At 37.8% G+C, this 16730-nt stretch overlaps 1 protein-coding gene across 1 annotated transcript in view; it reads left to right on the forward strand.

Annotated features, from left to right (window-relative positions):
• Positions 1 to 3307: 3307 nt before the first annotated feature.
• DMD (dystrophin) overlaps positions 3308 to 16730 on the forward strand; it is a 2111713-nt gene continuing 2098290 nt past the window's right edge. The window contains exon 1 of the mRNA XM_053892047.1: positions 3308 to 3511. Within this exon, the coding sequence (XP_053748022.1) occupies positions 3505 to 3511 (7 nt within the window). The 5' untranslated portion in view covers positions 3308 to 3504. The remainder of the gene's footprint in view (positions 3512 to 16730) is intronic.

The following is a 16730-nucleotide window of genomic DNA, read 5'->3' on the forward strand; positions in this document are numbered from 1 at the left end:
GGGCCATTGCAAATATGGTCCTTTGAAAATATATATATAACTTTGTTTTAATGGTCATCTGTTTTCATTTCTGTCAGAAAGGAAAGGATGGCTCTTGAAGTATATTTACCTTTTCAAGAAATTGCCAAACTGCGTTTGAAAAGGATTTTTACAGTTTCACATTTGCATTGGTAATGTGTAAGAGTTCCAATTCCTATTCTAAAAGTCTTTGTATATCCTTTGTATCTCTCTCATGTTTTTGTTTGTCATAATAATTTCATATCAGACCCTCTCACTAATAATATCTCACAGCCATTAATTGTTCAAAAGATGTCAGGCATTGTGCTAAGTGTTTGACGGTCATTCTCTTACTTAAACCTCATAGCAAGAAAGCCGAAGAGTGATAATTATTTTGATGTGGCAGAAGAGTAAACTGAGGATAAGTACCTTGCCCTATAAAACCTTAGTGTTAAGTCCTGGATCAGCATTTTGAACCCAGGTTGTCAGATTTTGGAGACAATAACATTAACTAGTGGGCTGTGTTCTCCCATCCTCTTGACCAGAGCTTGTAGCATGGACCCCTTTGATACCTGCTGAAGCCTAAAGCCCTAACACCTTAAGGCCTTAGACATGTGGCAGAGCCTATCTGAAGTATATTTCAATATACAAAATAACATAATTAAGATTATAACAGAAACCATTTGAATTGAAAGTGTTGTAAATATTTTAAAAGTTAAATAATACTATACGTACTTCCTTATTCACACATTAAATAAAACACTATAGTGGTAGACTTAATAATAACCATAATTTCAAGATGAGGATGAATCCAAAAAATATTGCAGGATATATACAGCATCTGTATATATATAAAGATATATACAGCATCATTTCAAAATGATATGAAAATTAGTGACTTTACTAGGGACAGAAAATTATAGATATTGCTAATGCTACTGTGTTTGTAGTCTATGGACATAAATGAAAATGATGCTACGCTTATGTTAGAGGCTGATGAAAATGAAGATGTAATATGTCTCTCATCCAGTTTAGCAGACATTTGAATTTTATCCATAGACCATTGGATCCTAAGTTTAGAGATAGTGCTCTTGTGCAAAAGCTCCATGAAAATAGGATCCATATCAGTTTTTATATTCTCCATATGACCAGTGGTTAGTATGGTGCAGTGCCCGAAACAGGTTCTACTGGATGAGTGATGAATGGAATACAGTTTCCAGAGCGTGCACTGCGCATTAGCATTTAACAATGAACGACACCTATGTGCTGTCCGGTCTCAAGAACTAATAGTATACCAGGAAATACAGAAAATGAAATAGTCATGTGACTCTGGTCAAGTTACTCAACTGTTCACAGCCTCCGTTGCCTCCCATATCATTGTGTATAAAACTGTCATCCTCATGGGTTCAGTTTGATGATTGAATGAGAGCATCTGTATAGTAAGTGATAGATGTAAATGGATACACATACATGTGTGTATATGTGTGTATATATGTATGTGTGTATATATATGTATATGTGGGTATATGTGTATATATATATATTTTTTTCTCTTGTGTATGTGAGAACACAGCCTACCACCTTCTGTTGTATAAGCTTTTGCCATTATTATGACGAAGACGAAGTACAAGGTGCTATGAAATTGCATAGCAGGGGAACATAATTTTGTCTAGGGGATGAAAAATACCTCACATAGCAAATTACGTTTCAAGCTGATAAGTGAAGATTGGATGGAAGGTAGGCAATCACAAGTGAGGGGAGCTTATGGAAAGGGGAAACAGAACAAGCAATATCTGAGACAGAAGGAGCACAGTGGTTTAGAGGAACAAAAGGAAGTTGGCTGTGGCTGGTATAAGTGGGAAGGCAAGAGTTGAAGCTGGAGAGGTGATCAGACGCTATGGGCAGAAACGAAACCACCTGATGTTTGTTTATGCTGGTCATAACCGCTAAGGTAGATACGCTAACTGCAAAAGTGATTTTTTTCTAAAAATTATAATTGCAAACCAGCATTCTCACAGTTGTTACGGAATGATGTGTATATTATTTTTGAGAAACTTTGGTGGGTTCAAAGGAGCTCAGTTTGTTTTCCTGTTTTTTCTCTGGCATTTATAAAGCAAACACTGTAAACCCTAAACTACCGGTTATTATGTATGTCCTGATATGTAGGGATGATTGGTGTGTGTTACATAAAAATAAAATGGAGTTAGAATAGTTAAAATGTATATATACATACATACACACAGACAGACACCCTTTAGGGAACCACTTGGTCAGAACAGTGACCTTGGCATATATCTCATACATGCTAAATGAACTATTGCTTATACTTTTCGTCATGTAGCTCCCAATAAGCTCTTGACTTTTTTGTGGGGCTGGGGGATGGTTTTTGTTCAGAGCTGAATGCCTGCTAGATGACTGAAAGGGGAACAAGATTTCCTCAATTCCCCCCTTTATTTTTAGCAGGAAAAAACTTAATTTTTTTCTTTTTTGTCATTTGAAACTGTAAATATTAATTTACCAAGAAAGGCACACTGACAACTTTTAAATACAATTGCCATCGTCCCTACAGTATTAATTTTAATTAAAGAAAGTACTGATTCATGCATGGGTATCTTGAAAACGCAAACTCCATTCTCCTGAAATGACACTTACTTACTTGGTAAATAAGTTATGTGTGAGCGTCAGCTAATTTAATATCCTACTTTCTAAAGAAAGCTTTTTAAGTAAGTCAGAATATCAAGTGTAAAGTCCACTCTTGGGAGAAACAAACAGAAGCAGTTTAAATGTCTACAATATGCAAAATAAATATTTTCTTGAAAAACAACTCTTATTAGAAAAATTTCCATAGAATCACAGGGGCAAATTCCATTTGAGAAAGTGCATGCTCTATTTTGTAATAAAGCAGAGACATGGAGCTGAGCCCACAGCATCCTCGTTTCAAAAAGTACAATGAGAAAAGAGAGTTTTTCCCCTTAAAAGGCTGTGAAGATAAGTGAAAATCAGCCGGAATTCTGTGAATAATATGATGTGTGGCAGAGGAGCTCTCCTCTTGGTATAGTTAGGGAAAGATTTTAATCCAAAGGCTTTGCATCTGTACAGAGGACCGAGTAGATCCTGAAAGAGATTTGCAGATCCGCTGTTTTTTTAGGCAGGAAGAATGCTCGTTAAATGCAGAACGCTGCTCTGGCTCATGTGTTTGCTCCGAGGTGTAGGTTTTGTTCGACTGACGTATCAGATAGTCAGAGTGGTTACCACACCGACGTTGTGGCAGCTGCATAATAAATGACTGAGAGAATCATGTTAGGCATGCCCACCTAACCTAACTTGAATCATGCGAAAGGGGAGCTGTTGGAATTCAAATAGACTTTCTGGTTCCCAGCAGTCGGCAGTAATAGAATGCTTTCAGGAAGATGACAGAATCAGGAGAAAGATGCTGTTTTGCACTATCTTGATTTGTTACAGCAGCCAACTTATTGGCATGATGGAGTGACAGGAAAAACAGCTGGCATGGAAGGTAGGATTATTAAAGCTATTACATCATTATGAATACAATTAGAAGCTGACCATGACAAAGCATATGTTTGAACAAGCAGCTGTTGGTAGCTGGGGTTTGTTGCCGAGCTCTTCAAACTCTGCAAACAGTGTTGCTTTTACAGAAGGGATTTTAACATTTCCTTGTGCTGCGTTAGATTTTTGGGGGGTGTGCTTGCCTCCAATCTCAAGAAAACACTTCTGGGATAGAAATCTGTGTTAGGAGATTTTAGAATAAAGTGTTTTTCAAGAGTCTGGGTTTCTCCAGGTAGATGATGACCGGGGGGGTGGGGGTGGTTGGGGGGAATCTATGGGGAAATCTACCCCGACTCAGTTATCTGCTATTTAGTTATAAGAAATGATTGATCTATTGGCATGTTCAGATATTGACAGAAAGGAGAATGTATAGAATGTTTGGATAGGTTGAAAATTGTTACACTTCGTTCCTGTTTTATAAGGAGTTTGGCTGTCAGTCTTTTCTCCTCATCAGTTTCTAGCTTTTGACATTTACTCAGTCATTCTGCATTCTATAAAGAAAATACATCAATATCTCCTGCAGGGTTTTTCAACAACTCCAGCATCTGTTTCGGCTATTGAACTGTATTCACGTTTTGCCAAGTTGATGTCGACCCAGCTGGTCTATCATTTCTCGCTTGATTACTGCTCTTAATTTCTCTGTATCAGCTTGTTTCAGATAGGGCTTTTTGAAAGCTGTTAATGAAAAATGACAGAAAATGATAAATGAGTGAAAATTGGAGCATTTATTTATTTAATTATGTTGAGCCCTTAATGAGTTTTGTCGTACATTCTCCCTTGCCTGCGTACAATTTTTAGCACCCTTGTGCTGTTTTGCAATATTTCTTTCTCATACAGTCAGTGGATTGCACTTATAAGTACTTTTAAACAAATGAAGCATGAGCCTGGACTGTATCTGGCTCCAAAAATAAAGTTTTTGGGAAAAGAGGAACAATTTAAGCTTTTTGTGGAAACTAGGCATCGTTTCCATATTCTATCTTCAGACGCTGTCATGGGGATTTGTCACTGACTATATATCGGACCGAACATATTGAAATAATTTTTATCACCACTAGGGTAACACAAAAATAAAACATTCAAAGCTGTTTTTAACAAGTGATTGTTTAAAACACATGTCAAATAATATAGAAATAGATTTTCCTGAGTGTGCAAAGCATGGTTGTTAATTATCTGTATAATACAGAATCTTTCAGCTCTTTGCCCAGTCTCTCCAATAACCTGAGTAGCTAAATCATCCAAGTTAATAGGCTATCATGTATGAACATCTAGTATGACGTTTTGATGTGTACGGTATTGCTCATATATGCTGTATCTTTTCTCTAGTAATTGTAATATCTCAGTCAGTGTGGTCAAGGAACACTACTGGCTGTTATGTAACTTTTTCCCCTGAATGTTAGTCCATGTTTTTCAATTACGTATTCCTCTTGGAAAGAGTGACTTAAAACAACATGTATTTACATACTGGTGAATCAATTAGAAACTGATGGGCTAAATATACCACTTGGATTCCTCCAAATTAATTACTAACATAGGTTTTGAAAAATAGTCCTACGTGTAGAGAGTGCTTTTTAACCTTGAAGCATACCTAACTGTTGTTGAATCTATAATTCATAATACATACCTATAGCATGAAAGAAAATAGTTTTCTAGATGTCTAGCTTTAGCAGCAAACACGTTTTAAATAATGTGGTTCAGGCAACCTAATTATTTCCTGCTAATACTTCTGAGTGCTGTATGTGCTTTTGTACAGTCTGTTTCAGTACTTGTTTAATCTTTGGGAAGCTCAAAGACTGGCAGAGATTTTTGCGTCAGGTGACAGAGGGTTATTTCTTAGTTGGTTGACAAAAACCTGTGTCTATACTTTTGCCTAAAATACAGTTCTTTTCTGCCAATTTTATTTTCCAACTTCATAACCATTTTAAGTGACCATTCAAGTCTGGAAAAACTCTTTGACATTACATATTTTAGTAGGACTCTGCTTTTGTGAATTGTCTCCCTGTGAGAAGAATCCAAGCTTCCTGTTAGCCGCACGCTCCTGTTACCATAGTTACTTAAAAAAGAAGTTTTTCCTTTCAATGAAGATAGTGTAATTTAAATCAGCCCCTGGACTCCGCACACTGTGGTTTTTTTGTTGTTAGTTCAGGTTGCTTCGTTTGTGACTGGGAAGTACTCTGGATTCGATTCCACTGATGAATGGAGAGGACAGACACTAGGTGGCACCAGCTGTTGATTATTAATGAAATCTTCAAGGCTTTGGGCCACACACCTGAAGAGCAGGCATACCCTTATTGCCGGATGCCTTTGTAAGAGTTGGAAAGGCTGGCCAGTCTCTCCAGCTCTGAGAGATGATTAGCCTGCACAGTGACAAGACCACGTGAGGTCTGCAAATCCCAGTTGCCTAATTCTCTGTTTTCTGAAGAGGTTTGTTGGGGGTGCGGGGCGGGGGGGGGATGGGGGGGCGGAAGAGGAGGAAGAAACATGTAAGATCAGAGTGTGTGAAAAAGAGATGAGACAGGTGAAATGGATTGTAAACATTGAAATATTTTTTTACTATGGAATTCGTTACTTGTACTAATGTCTGTGGGTTTTACCTGATCCTCTACACACCTAGATTATTTTCTCCAAGGCGTTCATACTATAAAAACAACTGGAACAACTACTTGTATCGTTTAGTTAAAAAATCTAATGGGACATCATTTTTTTAAATTCAGTAACGTCCCTTGGTTCTTTTTTAATGGTGGTAAGTGTCCGTTTGAATTGTCCAGTGAAAATGCCCGCTTGTGATTGAGTTACCCACCTTCAGATGAAATGTATCGCTCTTCTTCCCAAAAGAGGTGCAAGGGGAGATGCTATCAGTTAACTATTCCAAAACTCAGAACATACATTTCTGTTCTCTCAGCCACTCGTTCTGTGACACTTGTTGTGCCAGCTCTGGCTAACTAATACACCTCCTATTCCTTGTTGATCAAATGACTCTTACCATGAAAATGTGTTGAATATTAGTGAAATGCTGTTTCTGCATCCATAAAAGTGACCGTGTGGAAAAAAGAGAAATACTCTTCAAAATCTTGTTCCCCAGAAGCTTTCTTTGCCCTCTTATTCTCTAGTCCTCCTGGCATCCAAGTTTTAAGAATGAAAAAGCAAATAAAAACAAACCACATAAGCATGTGTGCACACACCCAGAGACACACACACGTATTTGAGAAAGGAATCAAAACTCTTAAAAAAAAAAAAAAAAAAGAGAGAGTGCCAAGACGGCATTGAAAATTGGTCCTGGAGGTAACAAACTAAAATGAGCAAGAAGGAAAACAGTCCTTAATTAGAGTGGGGATATTAAATACCTCTTCACCCTGGAAATTTTTTTTGGAAAAATAATAGCAGTAATTTTCTTCCACTGGGAGCAAGTAAGCATTCTTGAGGTAGATGGACTGGTTTAGAATGAGGGGAAAGGTAGTATAGACCAGAGTTCCCCCAAGGTTCTAGGAAACAGTATGTGATTTGGTTAGTTAGCTCGATCATACTGTGGGATTTACTGAAGATTTTTATGATTTAGTGAAGATGGAGAAATGTTTTCCATTTGATATTTCACAGAGATTAATTAAATTACTAAATTATTCTGCCTTTGGTGCCTTAATTGAATCATCGTAAACCAGGAAGCAGCCTTTCACAGGACTATGATGTAGTTTTATTCGTTTGGCTCTATCTGATTTGGACCTAATTTCTCATAGTGTGCCCTGTAATTCTGATATTTGCCTTACTTGGTTTCTGAAATTTTAATACTCAAAACATGAAGGAAGATCAAAATAGTTTAGCTGGAGAGGAGAGCAAATAAATTGAATTAATAGGGTACCAAAGGATTATGACCACCTGGAAAATGCAGAGACCAAAATGATGAATTTTAATAGGAATAAGATCCTGCACTAAGGTTCCAAAATCAATCCAAGTACAGTATGTGAGAGAGTTAAAGCTTAACAATAATTCATTGACTAAGACTTAATGATTTGGTTGGCCTTCATTTCAGTGTCAGTCATAATCTCCTGTAGTATTGGAACAACAACAACAAAAAATCCAGCCATGTTGTTGGATATGTATCCTTTAAGGAAGGGAAGAAACAAGAGGGAACGCATTTTAGTAGGAAGTTTTTGTTGTTGTTTGTTTGTTTTTGTTTTTGGAGGAACATCATGGTCTCAGGAACTAAAACATTTGGGAGCGTGTTCTTTGAAAAATGTCTGGCTGGTGAAAGGCTCTAGGAGCTGTGACATTTGAGGGGCATTGAAGTTTCTAGAAGAGGGAGAAAGGTGAAAGATGATTGAATGAACAAGAATAAAGAAAAGGTAAACTTTCTTCAAATATTAAATGGGCCATGATACGGAAGAGGGATTAGACTCATTTGTACCTCTGTGGTAGAACAAAAAAATGCTCTTCCAGTTAATTGTGTAAGCAGAGAAATGAGTGCTCTGTGAAGTATGCTATGTACGCCTGGTTCGAAAAGTGTTCATTGCTGGGAGTTGATTTCCTGCACTAAAGAGCAATTGAAGAAGGAGATGTCTGATAGAAAGTTAATTTTAAGAATCTGTGTTTATGATCATTTCATGAAAACTGCGTTCCCCTTTTCCTGTCTTTCTTTCAGTGTCTCTCCTACTTCCCTGGACCCTCCAGGCTAGGGTCAGCAGAAGATGGCTCATGTGCCATACCTCGTCCTGTTTGGCCAGCTAGCTAAGAATGGCTTGTACATTTCTAAACAAGTTTTTAGAAGATGAATACTATTTTGTGACATATGAAAATTGCGTGAAATTTCAATTTAAGCATCTATTAATAAAGTTTTAGTGGGAGTTAGCCACAACCTATTTGTTGACATATTGTCTAAGGTGGTTTTCATGTCAACATAGCTGTGAGGTAGTTATGACAGAGGCCATATGGGCCACAAAGCCAAAAATATTTACTGCCTGGCCCTTGGTAGCAAAAGTTTGCTGGCCTCATCTCTCAACGATAAGAGAACTTCCCTTTTTGCTCATTAAGTCGAGTGGTAGAAACAAGCCGGTTCACAATTAAATATCCTCTGAAGACCATAAACAGAATTGCAACCACCTGAAGTAGTACAGTACTACGGGCATTGAAAAGCGATTCAGATACACAGCTCACAAGTTACCGATGGAATCGTTTTGGCTATTGATGTATAGAGAGATTTGCTTTGCTGAGGAATGTTTATTAATGTCAGCCAGAGAAAATTGGAGGTCTCTGCAGTTACTCACATCTGCTTTGCCGGGGCCTGGTGAATTTGCTGAGCTTATCTATTTAGTCAGATTCAGTTATTTTTATTGTTGCTCTTCAGATATTATGTGATTACGGTAGACTTCCTGAAAGTGCCCAAGTCAATGGGAAACAAGGTAAAGTGAGTGGAAATCACTTCCTGCAGGTATCCTTTCCCTCTTCATAGGTCTGTAAACTGTCTAGGCAGCTTTTGCCTTACAGAATTCTGGACAGGTTGTCATCTTTTAAAAAAGATGAAATTTCTCTTGATCAAATAGGGAATAGAGAGGATCAAAGAAGAGCAAAGTAAAAGTCTGGGCACTGCAATATACAAGAACAGTTGAAGCCGTTAGAAAGTGATTGATGAGGTATGGTAGAGTTAAAAGTTAGCAGTGAGATATTTAGATTACTCTGAACACGTGGATAGAAGAGAAGGGATTTTTTTTTTTCCAAATCATATGAGAAACCGTCATGAGATGCTAAGCATAGAATTAAAGGGATTCAGGATTTACCATCGTAAAAGGCAACCTCTGTATCTCCATGACCGTGAAACTAGAATCCCTGCATTTCTCCCCCTCCCCCCGCCCCCCCCCCCTCCCCGGGGGCAGGGTATCACTTCTACTCACTGATAGCACTGGAAATTCCTGTGAAACCCATAGGATTCTTATTTTATTTCCATGAGGATGTTACTGAGCAGCTATCTTGTGATGCCTGTCTCTATGGTAACAGATACAAGGCTTAAGGGTCTGAAGGAAATTCTTCCTATTGGTTTAGGGATATGGAGCGATGAGGGCGGCTCAGCGAGGAAGAGGATAAAGCTCAGGGAAGGCAGAAGAGACAGTTGAGAAAAAACTGTCGCGAGGGAGCTGATTTGTGTGTGAAAACTATTTGATTTCCTCTTTATCTTAGAAGGAAATAGAAACCAACATGTTAGGTGAAAAAAGAAAAGATTCTTAAAAAGTATTGTTTCCATCCATCCAGTCAATTTTATGTAATTGTAGTCACACAAATCTTTTTCTTAGTTGGCTTGCTTTTCGCTTTACAGGAAAAGATTGCTTCGTGGCTGACATTGATAAAAGGAGGACTTCTACCCCTGGCAAATTTAGTTCTAGTTATTGCTATCAAAGATTTTGATATTTTTCTTGATTCCAAGGGTAAGAATATTGAGGTCTGGCTGGCATTCCTCATAAACGCTGAGCTTCTCCGGGAATTAGCCAGGTACACGGTCCTTCCAAGATAGTCTTTTTAGGTCTCTTTCTACTAAAGACCAGTGATAGGTAAAACAAGCATATCTTGTTTTGAAAATGGAGCATTTTGCAGAGTGTGTTGGTAAGATTTTGTGTCTTATGTTTTGTGTGTTTTAAGTTAGAATATTAAAAGCAAACAAAATCCCCACAGGTTTAAAAGTAATTGGTTTTCCATTTATTTCACTTTTTCGTTGTCTTTTGGTCTAGCAAATAAGAACTCACTGTGTTTTAATTGTTTTAGAAAGGAGATAAATTTGACTCTCTTTGATTTAAAGTATATTTCAAGTTGTTATATAACAGAAAGAATTAAAATATTTGTGTAATTTAGAGGTCCTTCAGGAAAACATAAGTCACTGAGGGCAGAAATGGTTATCTGACTGTGTAGCTCTTACACATAGTTCCTACATTAACACAGGTGTTGGTGCTTCATTTATCCTAAAGTCTTCATATATGTTAGGGTCAAAGGAAAAAACTAACAAAATAATAGCAAGGAAGCAAATAATCATAACTTGAAGGACAATTTAAATTTTGGGAGTTGGAGATAAATATACTTTGACTTATATTTTATAAATTAACAAATATTTATTATTAGGTCATAGTGCCTTAAAGCTTTAATTGATTTAAGTCTTTTTATTTTTTAACTTGTAAGAAATTTATAGATTATCTGCACAGATAAAACTTTTCACAAGTATAATTCACTCTGTAGATACTGATAAATGTTTTCAGGACTTGTTCACACTGTCTTAAAATTAAATGAAAACAAAAGTGGAGGGGCGCCTGGGTGGCTCAGTCAGTTAAGCGTCCGACTTCAGCTCAGGTCGTGATCTCACACTCCGTGAGTGCGAGCCCTGCGTCGGGCTCTGTGCTGACCGCTCAGAACCTGGAGCCTGCTTCAGATTCTGTGTGTCTCCCCCTCTCTCTCTGCCCCTCCCCTGCTCATGGTCAGTCTCTCTCTGCCTCAAAAATAAATAAAAACATTAAAAATTTTTCAAAAAAAAGTAGAGTTAGCTATAAAGGTGCAGTACCTTTTTGGATAATTTTGGAAAATAAATATTTTGAAAAAGACCCTTGTTTAAAAATCTATACAGTTGGAACCATAAACAGTCATTGCTGTACACATTGAAGTTTCTAAATAAAGCCAGGCTACTTGAAATATTACACAGATACACTGCTTTTGGAACCGTGGCTTTAATTTGAAATTTAAGACATTCCCAGGACATGTCTGGCATGACTGGCCTCCAGAAAACTAATTTTGGTGGATTTTGGGCTTACAGAGTCCAAAGTACACTGCAGGGAATACACAAATGGGTAAAAAGAGTGGGCAAAAGGACTGTAGAAACTAAAGAGGAAAAGATACTCTTCTGGACAAAGGTTTCCACAGGAAGTGGGGAATGGCTGAACTGCAAGGTTGGATAGTGCACAAAGATTCATCAGTATCCATATACACTAGAAGGCAAATGGTGCCTATCAGAGTTCCCAAATAATATTGTCATTCCTGGCAATCTGGAGACAGATACAAAGAACAAAGAAGAAAAAGTAGGTAAAATCAACTTACCCGCCTCAATCTGCTCTGCTCATGGCATTGCTAACAATTGATGGTCATGCTCCCAGGATAAAACATAAGGACATCATCAGTATTCTCTTTTTGTTTAATGGAAGTATAGTTGACGTCTGTTAGTTCCAGGTGTACAGCATAGTGATTCAACAATGAAGTACATTACAAAATGCTCCCCCACAATGAGTGTAGCTACCATCTGAAGGACCATCATATTCTGAGTTTACTAGCACACATATCTGTCCTATGTACTATGGGTGGAATTACGCATTACAGCACCAATTAAGCTGGGTTATGGAAAGTGACGTTACCGTTAACGGGGGATTTGATGGGTTTTAGGCAAGTGCTAGGACTTCATTTGTGTTCTGTAACAAGTACAGTAAATAGGAGATTGAATCAAAGGCTGGCCATCGTAGAAATGATACTGCAGTGAGTAGGAATCTCAGGTTCATCTCCCTTTGCCTGCTGACCCATTCATGGACTGGCTCTGGGGACTGTGGTGGTGAGAAGCAGAGCCCATTTCTCCATGATTAGAGGCCACTGACTGAAGTGACATGTATCTGTTCCTTTCCATTCATCCAACAAATAATTATTAATAAATTCTGTCAGGTTCTGTGCTATGGCAAGATGACTAAGACATGGTCCCTGAGGAGTTTAGAGATGAATGTGCTTTATGTGGATGAGGACAGAAAAAAATATCTATAGTGAAAGTTTACCAGAGGGCAGCAGCAGCTGGGACTCCACACAGGAAAGCCAGCTTAGGAATGAGCTCTAGAGGCTTCCATGGTTCCTCATCTGAGTGATAGAGAACTGGCAAGTCCATCAAAGACCAAAATGATAGCTTGAAGGGAAAGAGCAGAAATTCAGTGAAGAATGGTTAGTAATTCAAAGTAAAAGGTGAAGTAACATAAAGTTCCGTTCAAAATAAGGAGGAGCATGCCTACCAGCTATTGCCCATCTTCACTGAAATCAGATCTAAAAGGTAGAGGAGCTTTACAATGTTGTAAAAGTCAGTTGCAGATGATGAGATTGTGCCTTTTTAAACGTATGTGAGTGTGGCCATGCAAAGTTTCTCTCAGGAGGTTTAAAACAGAAAACCAATTATTTCTGTTAGTAGGTCATGTACATGGAGACTCTTTCCTTTGCTCTCTTTGGAGAAATAATCATATTGTCTTAGCTCACTGTATGTGCATCTTTAATCAGAAGCTACCTGAAAATGTTTCACCTATGCTTAAATTAATCACAGAATTAGATCTCAGAGATTGCACAGAAAGGCCCTTTACACAGGATGACGTTTTGTATACAATAGGCCTAGTGCTGTGTAGACCTGTAACATGAGATAGTGTTAAACCTTGAAGCTTTCATCCAACTTCAACAGCATCCAGTTTAACTGGTACTCACCTTCATTCTTGACTCCTAGGAACTTAAAAAGCCATGTTTACATTAGAATTTGGAATAAAAGAGAAGGATATTTTCTGAATGAATAGTCTAGAAAGTCTTTTCTCCATCCTCCCTCTTCATGATTCTTTCCTCGTATGCCTCTTCCCTCTTTATACGTGTGTGTGTACGTGTGCATGCATGCATGTGTGTCCATCACTACGTGTTTCTGACTCTCTGGTATATAGGCTAACCATAAGAACAATGTCCTCCCAGCATTCTTTATTGAACAAATTTTCCTTTATAGGTGAAAGCAGTTCTGTGTCTTGGTTTTACAACATTTTTCATTGAAATACCACAAAGAAGTGCACAAATCAGTAAGTGTACAGGTTAATGAATTTTCTCAGAGAACATTCCAGTGATTACTCACAGTGAGAAAATTATTACCAGCATCCTCAAACCTCAATCTTCACCCTTCCCACTCAATGCTTGCCCAATGAAAAACATCATGCTGACTTCTAACACACCATAGATAGGCCGTTTCTAAAATGTATATTATTGGGTGTATGTAGTATGTCCTCTGTTGTGTCGTCTTTTTCTCATCATTATGTTTGTGAGATCCATCTCTTATGTTGCTTGCAGTTGTGGTGCATTTTCAGGGTTGTGTACTATGGCATCACATAAATATGCTAAATTTCGCTTGCTCCCTTTACTGTTGGTGGCCGTGTAGGTTGACTGCATGTGGGGCCTCTAAAAATAATGCTACTCTGAACATCCAGAAGTGAAATTGGGTCACTGAAGAGCCAAGTGTCTGCCTTTAGTTGACAATGCTATGGAGTCTTTTAAATAAATGTTTATTTGTTTTTGAGAGAGAGAGTGAGCAGGTGGAGGAGGAGCAGAGAAAGAGGGAGACAACACGATCTGAGGTGAGCTCTGTGCTGACAGCAGAGAGCACAAATCAGGGCTCGAACTCATGATCATGAGATCATGACCTGAGCCCAAGTCAGATGCTTAACCGACTGAGCTACCCAGGTGCCCCATAGGTAGTTTTTTTTTTAACGTGGATAAACAATTTTATTAACTAACCATCGGCGTATGAAAGGTTTGGAGTTTCAGTATCTTTTTGTCATTTTAAATATTTATTTTATCTTGTTTTATTTTATTTTATTTTATTTTTGAGAGAGGAGAGGGAGAGAGAAAATCCCAGGAGAGCATGACCTGAGCCGAAATCAAGAGTCTGATGCTTAACTAACTGGGCCACCCAGGTGGCCCTCATTGTCATTTATTTTTCTAATGAGTAATGAATTGGAGAGTCCTTTGAAGTGTTTGTTGGTCATGTGGATGTTATCTTTAGTATAGAGACTGTTCTCCTCTCATCCTTAATTTTCTAATGAGGTGTCTTGTATTTTTTATTGATGTAGATTTTTTTATTGTTTACTGAAGGTGAACATTGTGTTTATTTATTGCATACATCTAGATAGGTATAATTTTTAGAATCCTAGAATTTAAATCCCAGAGACCCTTAAAGAATACTTAGTCCAATGAAATAAAATTAAAAAAAAAAAAAAGAATACTTAGTCCAGTGTCTTAATTTGACAGATGAGGAAACTGGGACCTGTAGAGTTACAGACAGTTGCTTAAAACTTCTAGTTTGTAGTAAGACCAGAAACAAGTCTTGGAACACTGAAGTGTGACTTTGTCTTTTAAACCATGTAGAGCCTTTAAGTTCCTTCTGCTATGCTGACTTGAACTCCTTGTCTGTCTAGAAAGGCCAAGCAATGTATGATAGAGTTATCATAACAGCAAGTACAGTGAGGTATGATTCATCTCTTTGATTTTCCAAACAGAAATGTCCCCAAGTAACCAACTGTTGTATAGCATGGCCATGCAAAATTTAAACCTCTATTTCTTTTTGGTGTCGGGTTTTATTTTTCCTCTTTCATATCTTTATTACTGCTTTCAGCTTGTTCTCATATTTATTGTTGTTACTTCGGTCTACTCATTCCACATTTGCTTCAAATTCAACAAAGTCCCATTTTTCCATGGTGAATTAATAAGAACATTTCCTAATATTCTTTCAAATGTTGGCTGCAAAACAACATTGCTAAGGTAATAATACCTAATGTATATGGGAAAAAATTATATTCCAGAGGCAGTACTTGGTCCTTGTCATGCATTATATTAGATAGTATGTTGAACACCTCAGACATAGGTTTTATCATCACCATATTAGTGATCTAGAAAGTGAGCCTTAGTGACTTGAAACTACTTGTAAGACAGCTGGAAATGGAACCAAATTTATCAAATTTTGAACATCACGCTCTTTGAATGATTACACTGTACATGCTTGGAAGGAAACGAATAGAACAAGAAAGATTTGGGGCACTATCTGCTTTGACTGCTTCTGCAGTAGGTCTTAGGGATGTTCCCAGTCTTGTAATCTCATTGAATACTTTCTTTTTTGTGTTCTTTTTCAAAGTGGTAATCAGAGCAGTCTCATTTTTAGTGTTGCGTTTAATCCTTTTAGTAACTGCACTGAACTCTTGATAACGAAACAACCTGAATATGGATAGGTAAGTTCACATCCGCTGACTATATTTTAGCTGAATTTTCTTGCAGTAAGAGGCCAGCCCTGTATTAAGAGTCTTCATTTTCAGGTCATTGGAGCAATTTATTCTGGGTTTTTATTATTTCTCACCTAGATTTTAATTCCAACTATTTCTTGTTCCTATTTATGGAGAAATCACACATTCTAGTGCCTCCATCTAGAAATCAGAATCTGCATGAGGTATCTAGCATGTTATTTTTCTCTTGTATGAGAGAAACACATTGAAACAATAATGTTACAGTTGCTTCACTGTTTCTGAACAAGTAGGCATGGCTTTACACTGAGGATCTGTAATTCATGGGCGTTCAGTAGTAGCAGTTTCTTCAATGCAGAGAGCTTTACAATTAACAAAACACGTACTCACGTAACAACCCTATGGGATAACTACAGTAATAAGTATTATTTTCTCTTTATTCAGATTCGGGTCTCTTTGTACCTTAAGTTTGTGTTAGTTTTGCTGTCTGTTTTCCACGCCACCTGCAGTCACTGCCTTAGTTCAGATCTGTGTAGCTCACTTAGAATACCATGATAGCTTCCTAACTTACCTGTGTGTCATGGGTCTCTCCAGTTGACTCTTCACAGAGGCTGGTAGGTTCATATTTTTCAAAGCCAAATATAATGTCATTCCCTTGCTTAAATCCACAGGTGGCTCCCGATTACTTTGAGGAATTAATTGAAATAACTTGTAAGGAAGAAAAGGGACTTTACAACTTCTCCCCTGCCTTGTTCTCAGGTTTGATTTTTCACCCATCAATTTGAACGCCTTACCCTAGCCTTAGGAACAGTTCTCTGAACGGAACAGACTTCCCTTCCTCGTGCCTTTGGGTATGTTGACCCCACTTGACACTCTAAAGCAGTTCTGACTCGCACATATTCATTTGTTGCACATCTTAAATTTTCCCAGATTGTGTAGATGGTGCCTCTTGTTCATCTTTGGATGAATCGTGTACTCCTGTGTATACTCATGTAGCATCCTCTTCATACTTGAGTCAACACTTAGCTCAGTTACACTTTTCAGGTTGTTGATTTGTATAGATGATTGATGCCTGAAGATTGTGATTTCTCCTTTCATGCTTTATCCTTGGCATGGCACCTGGGGATACAGTGCCTCAAATTTTACTTAGAGCTG

The sequence above is a fragment of the Panthera pardus genome, unplaced genomic scaffold, assembly GCF_024362965.1.
Source record: "Panthera pardus isolate Hobbes unplaced genomic scaffold, ASM2436296v1 HiC_scaffold_27, whole genome shotgun sequence".
Taxonomy (NCBI): Eukaryota; Metazoa; Chordata; class Mammalia; order Carnivora; family Felidae; genus Panthera; species Panthera pardus.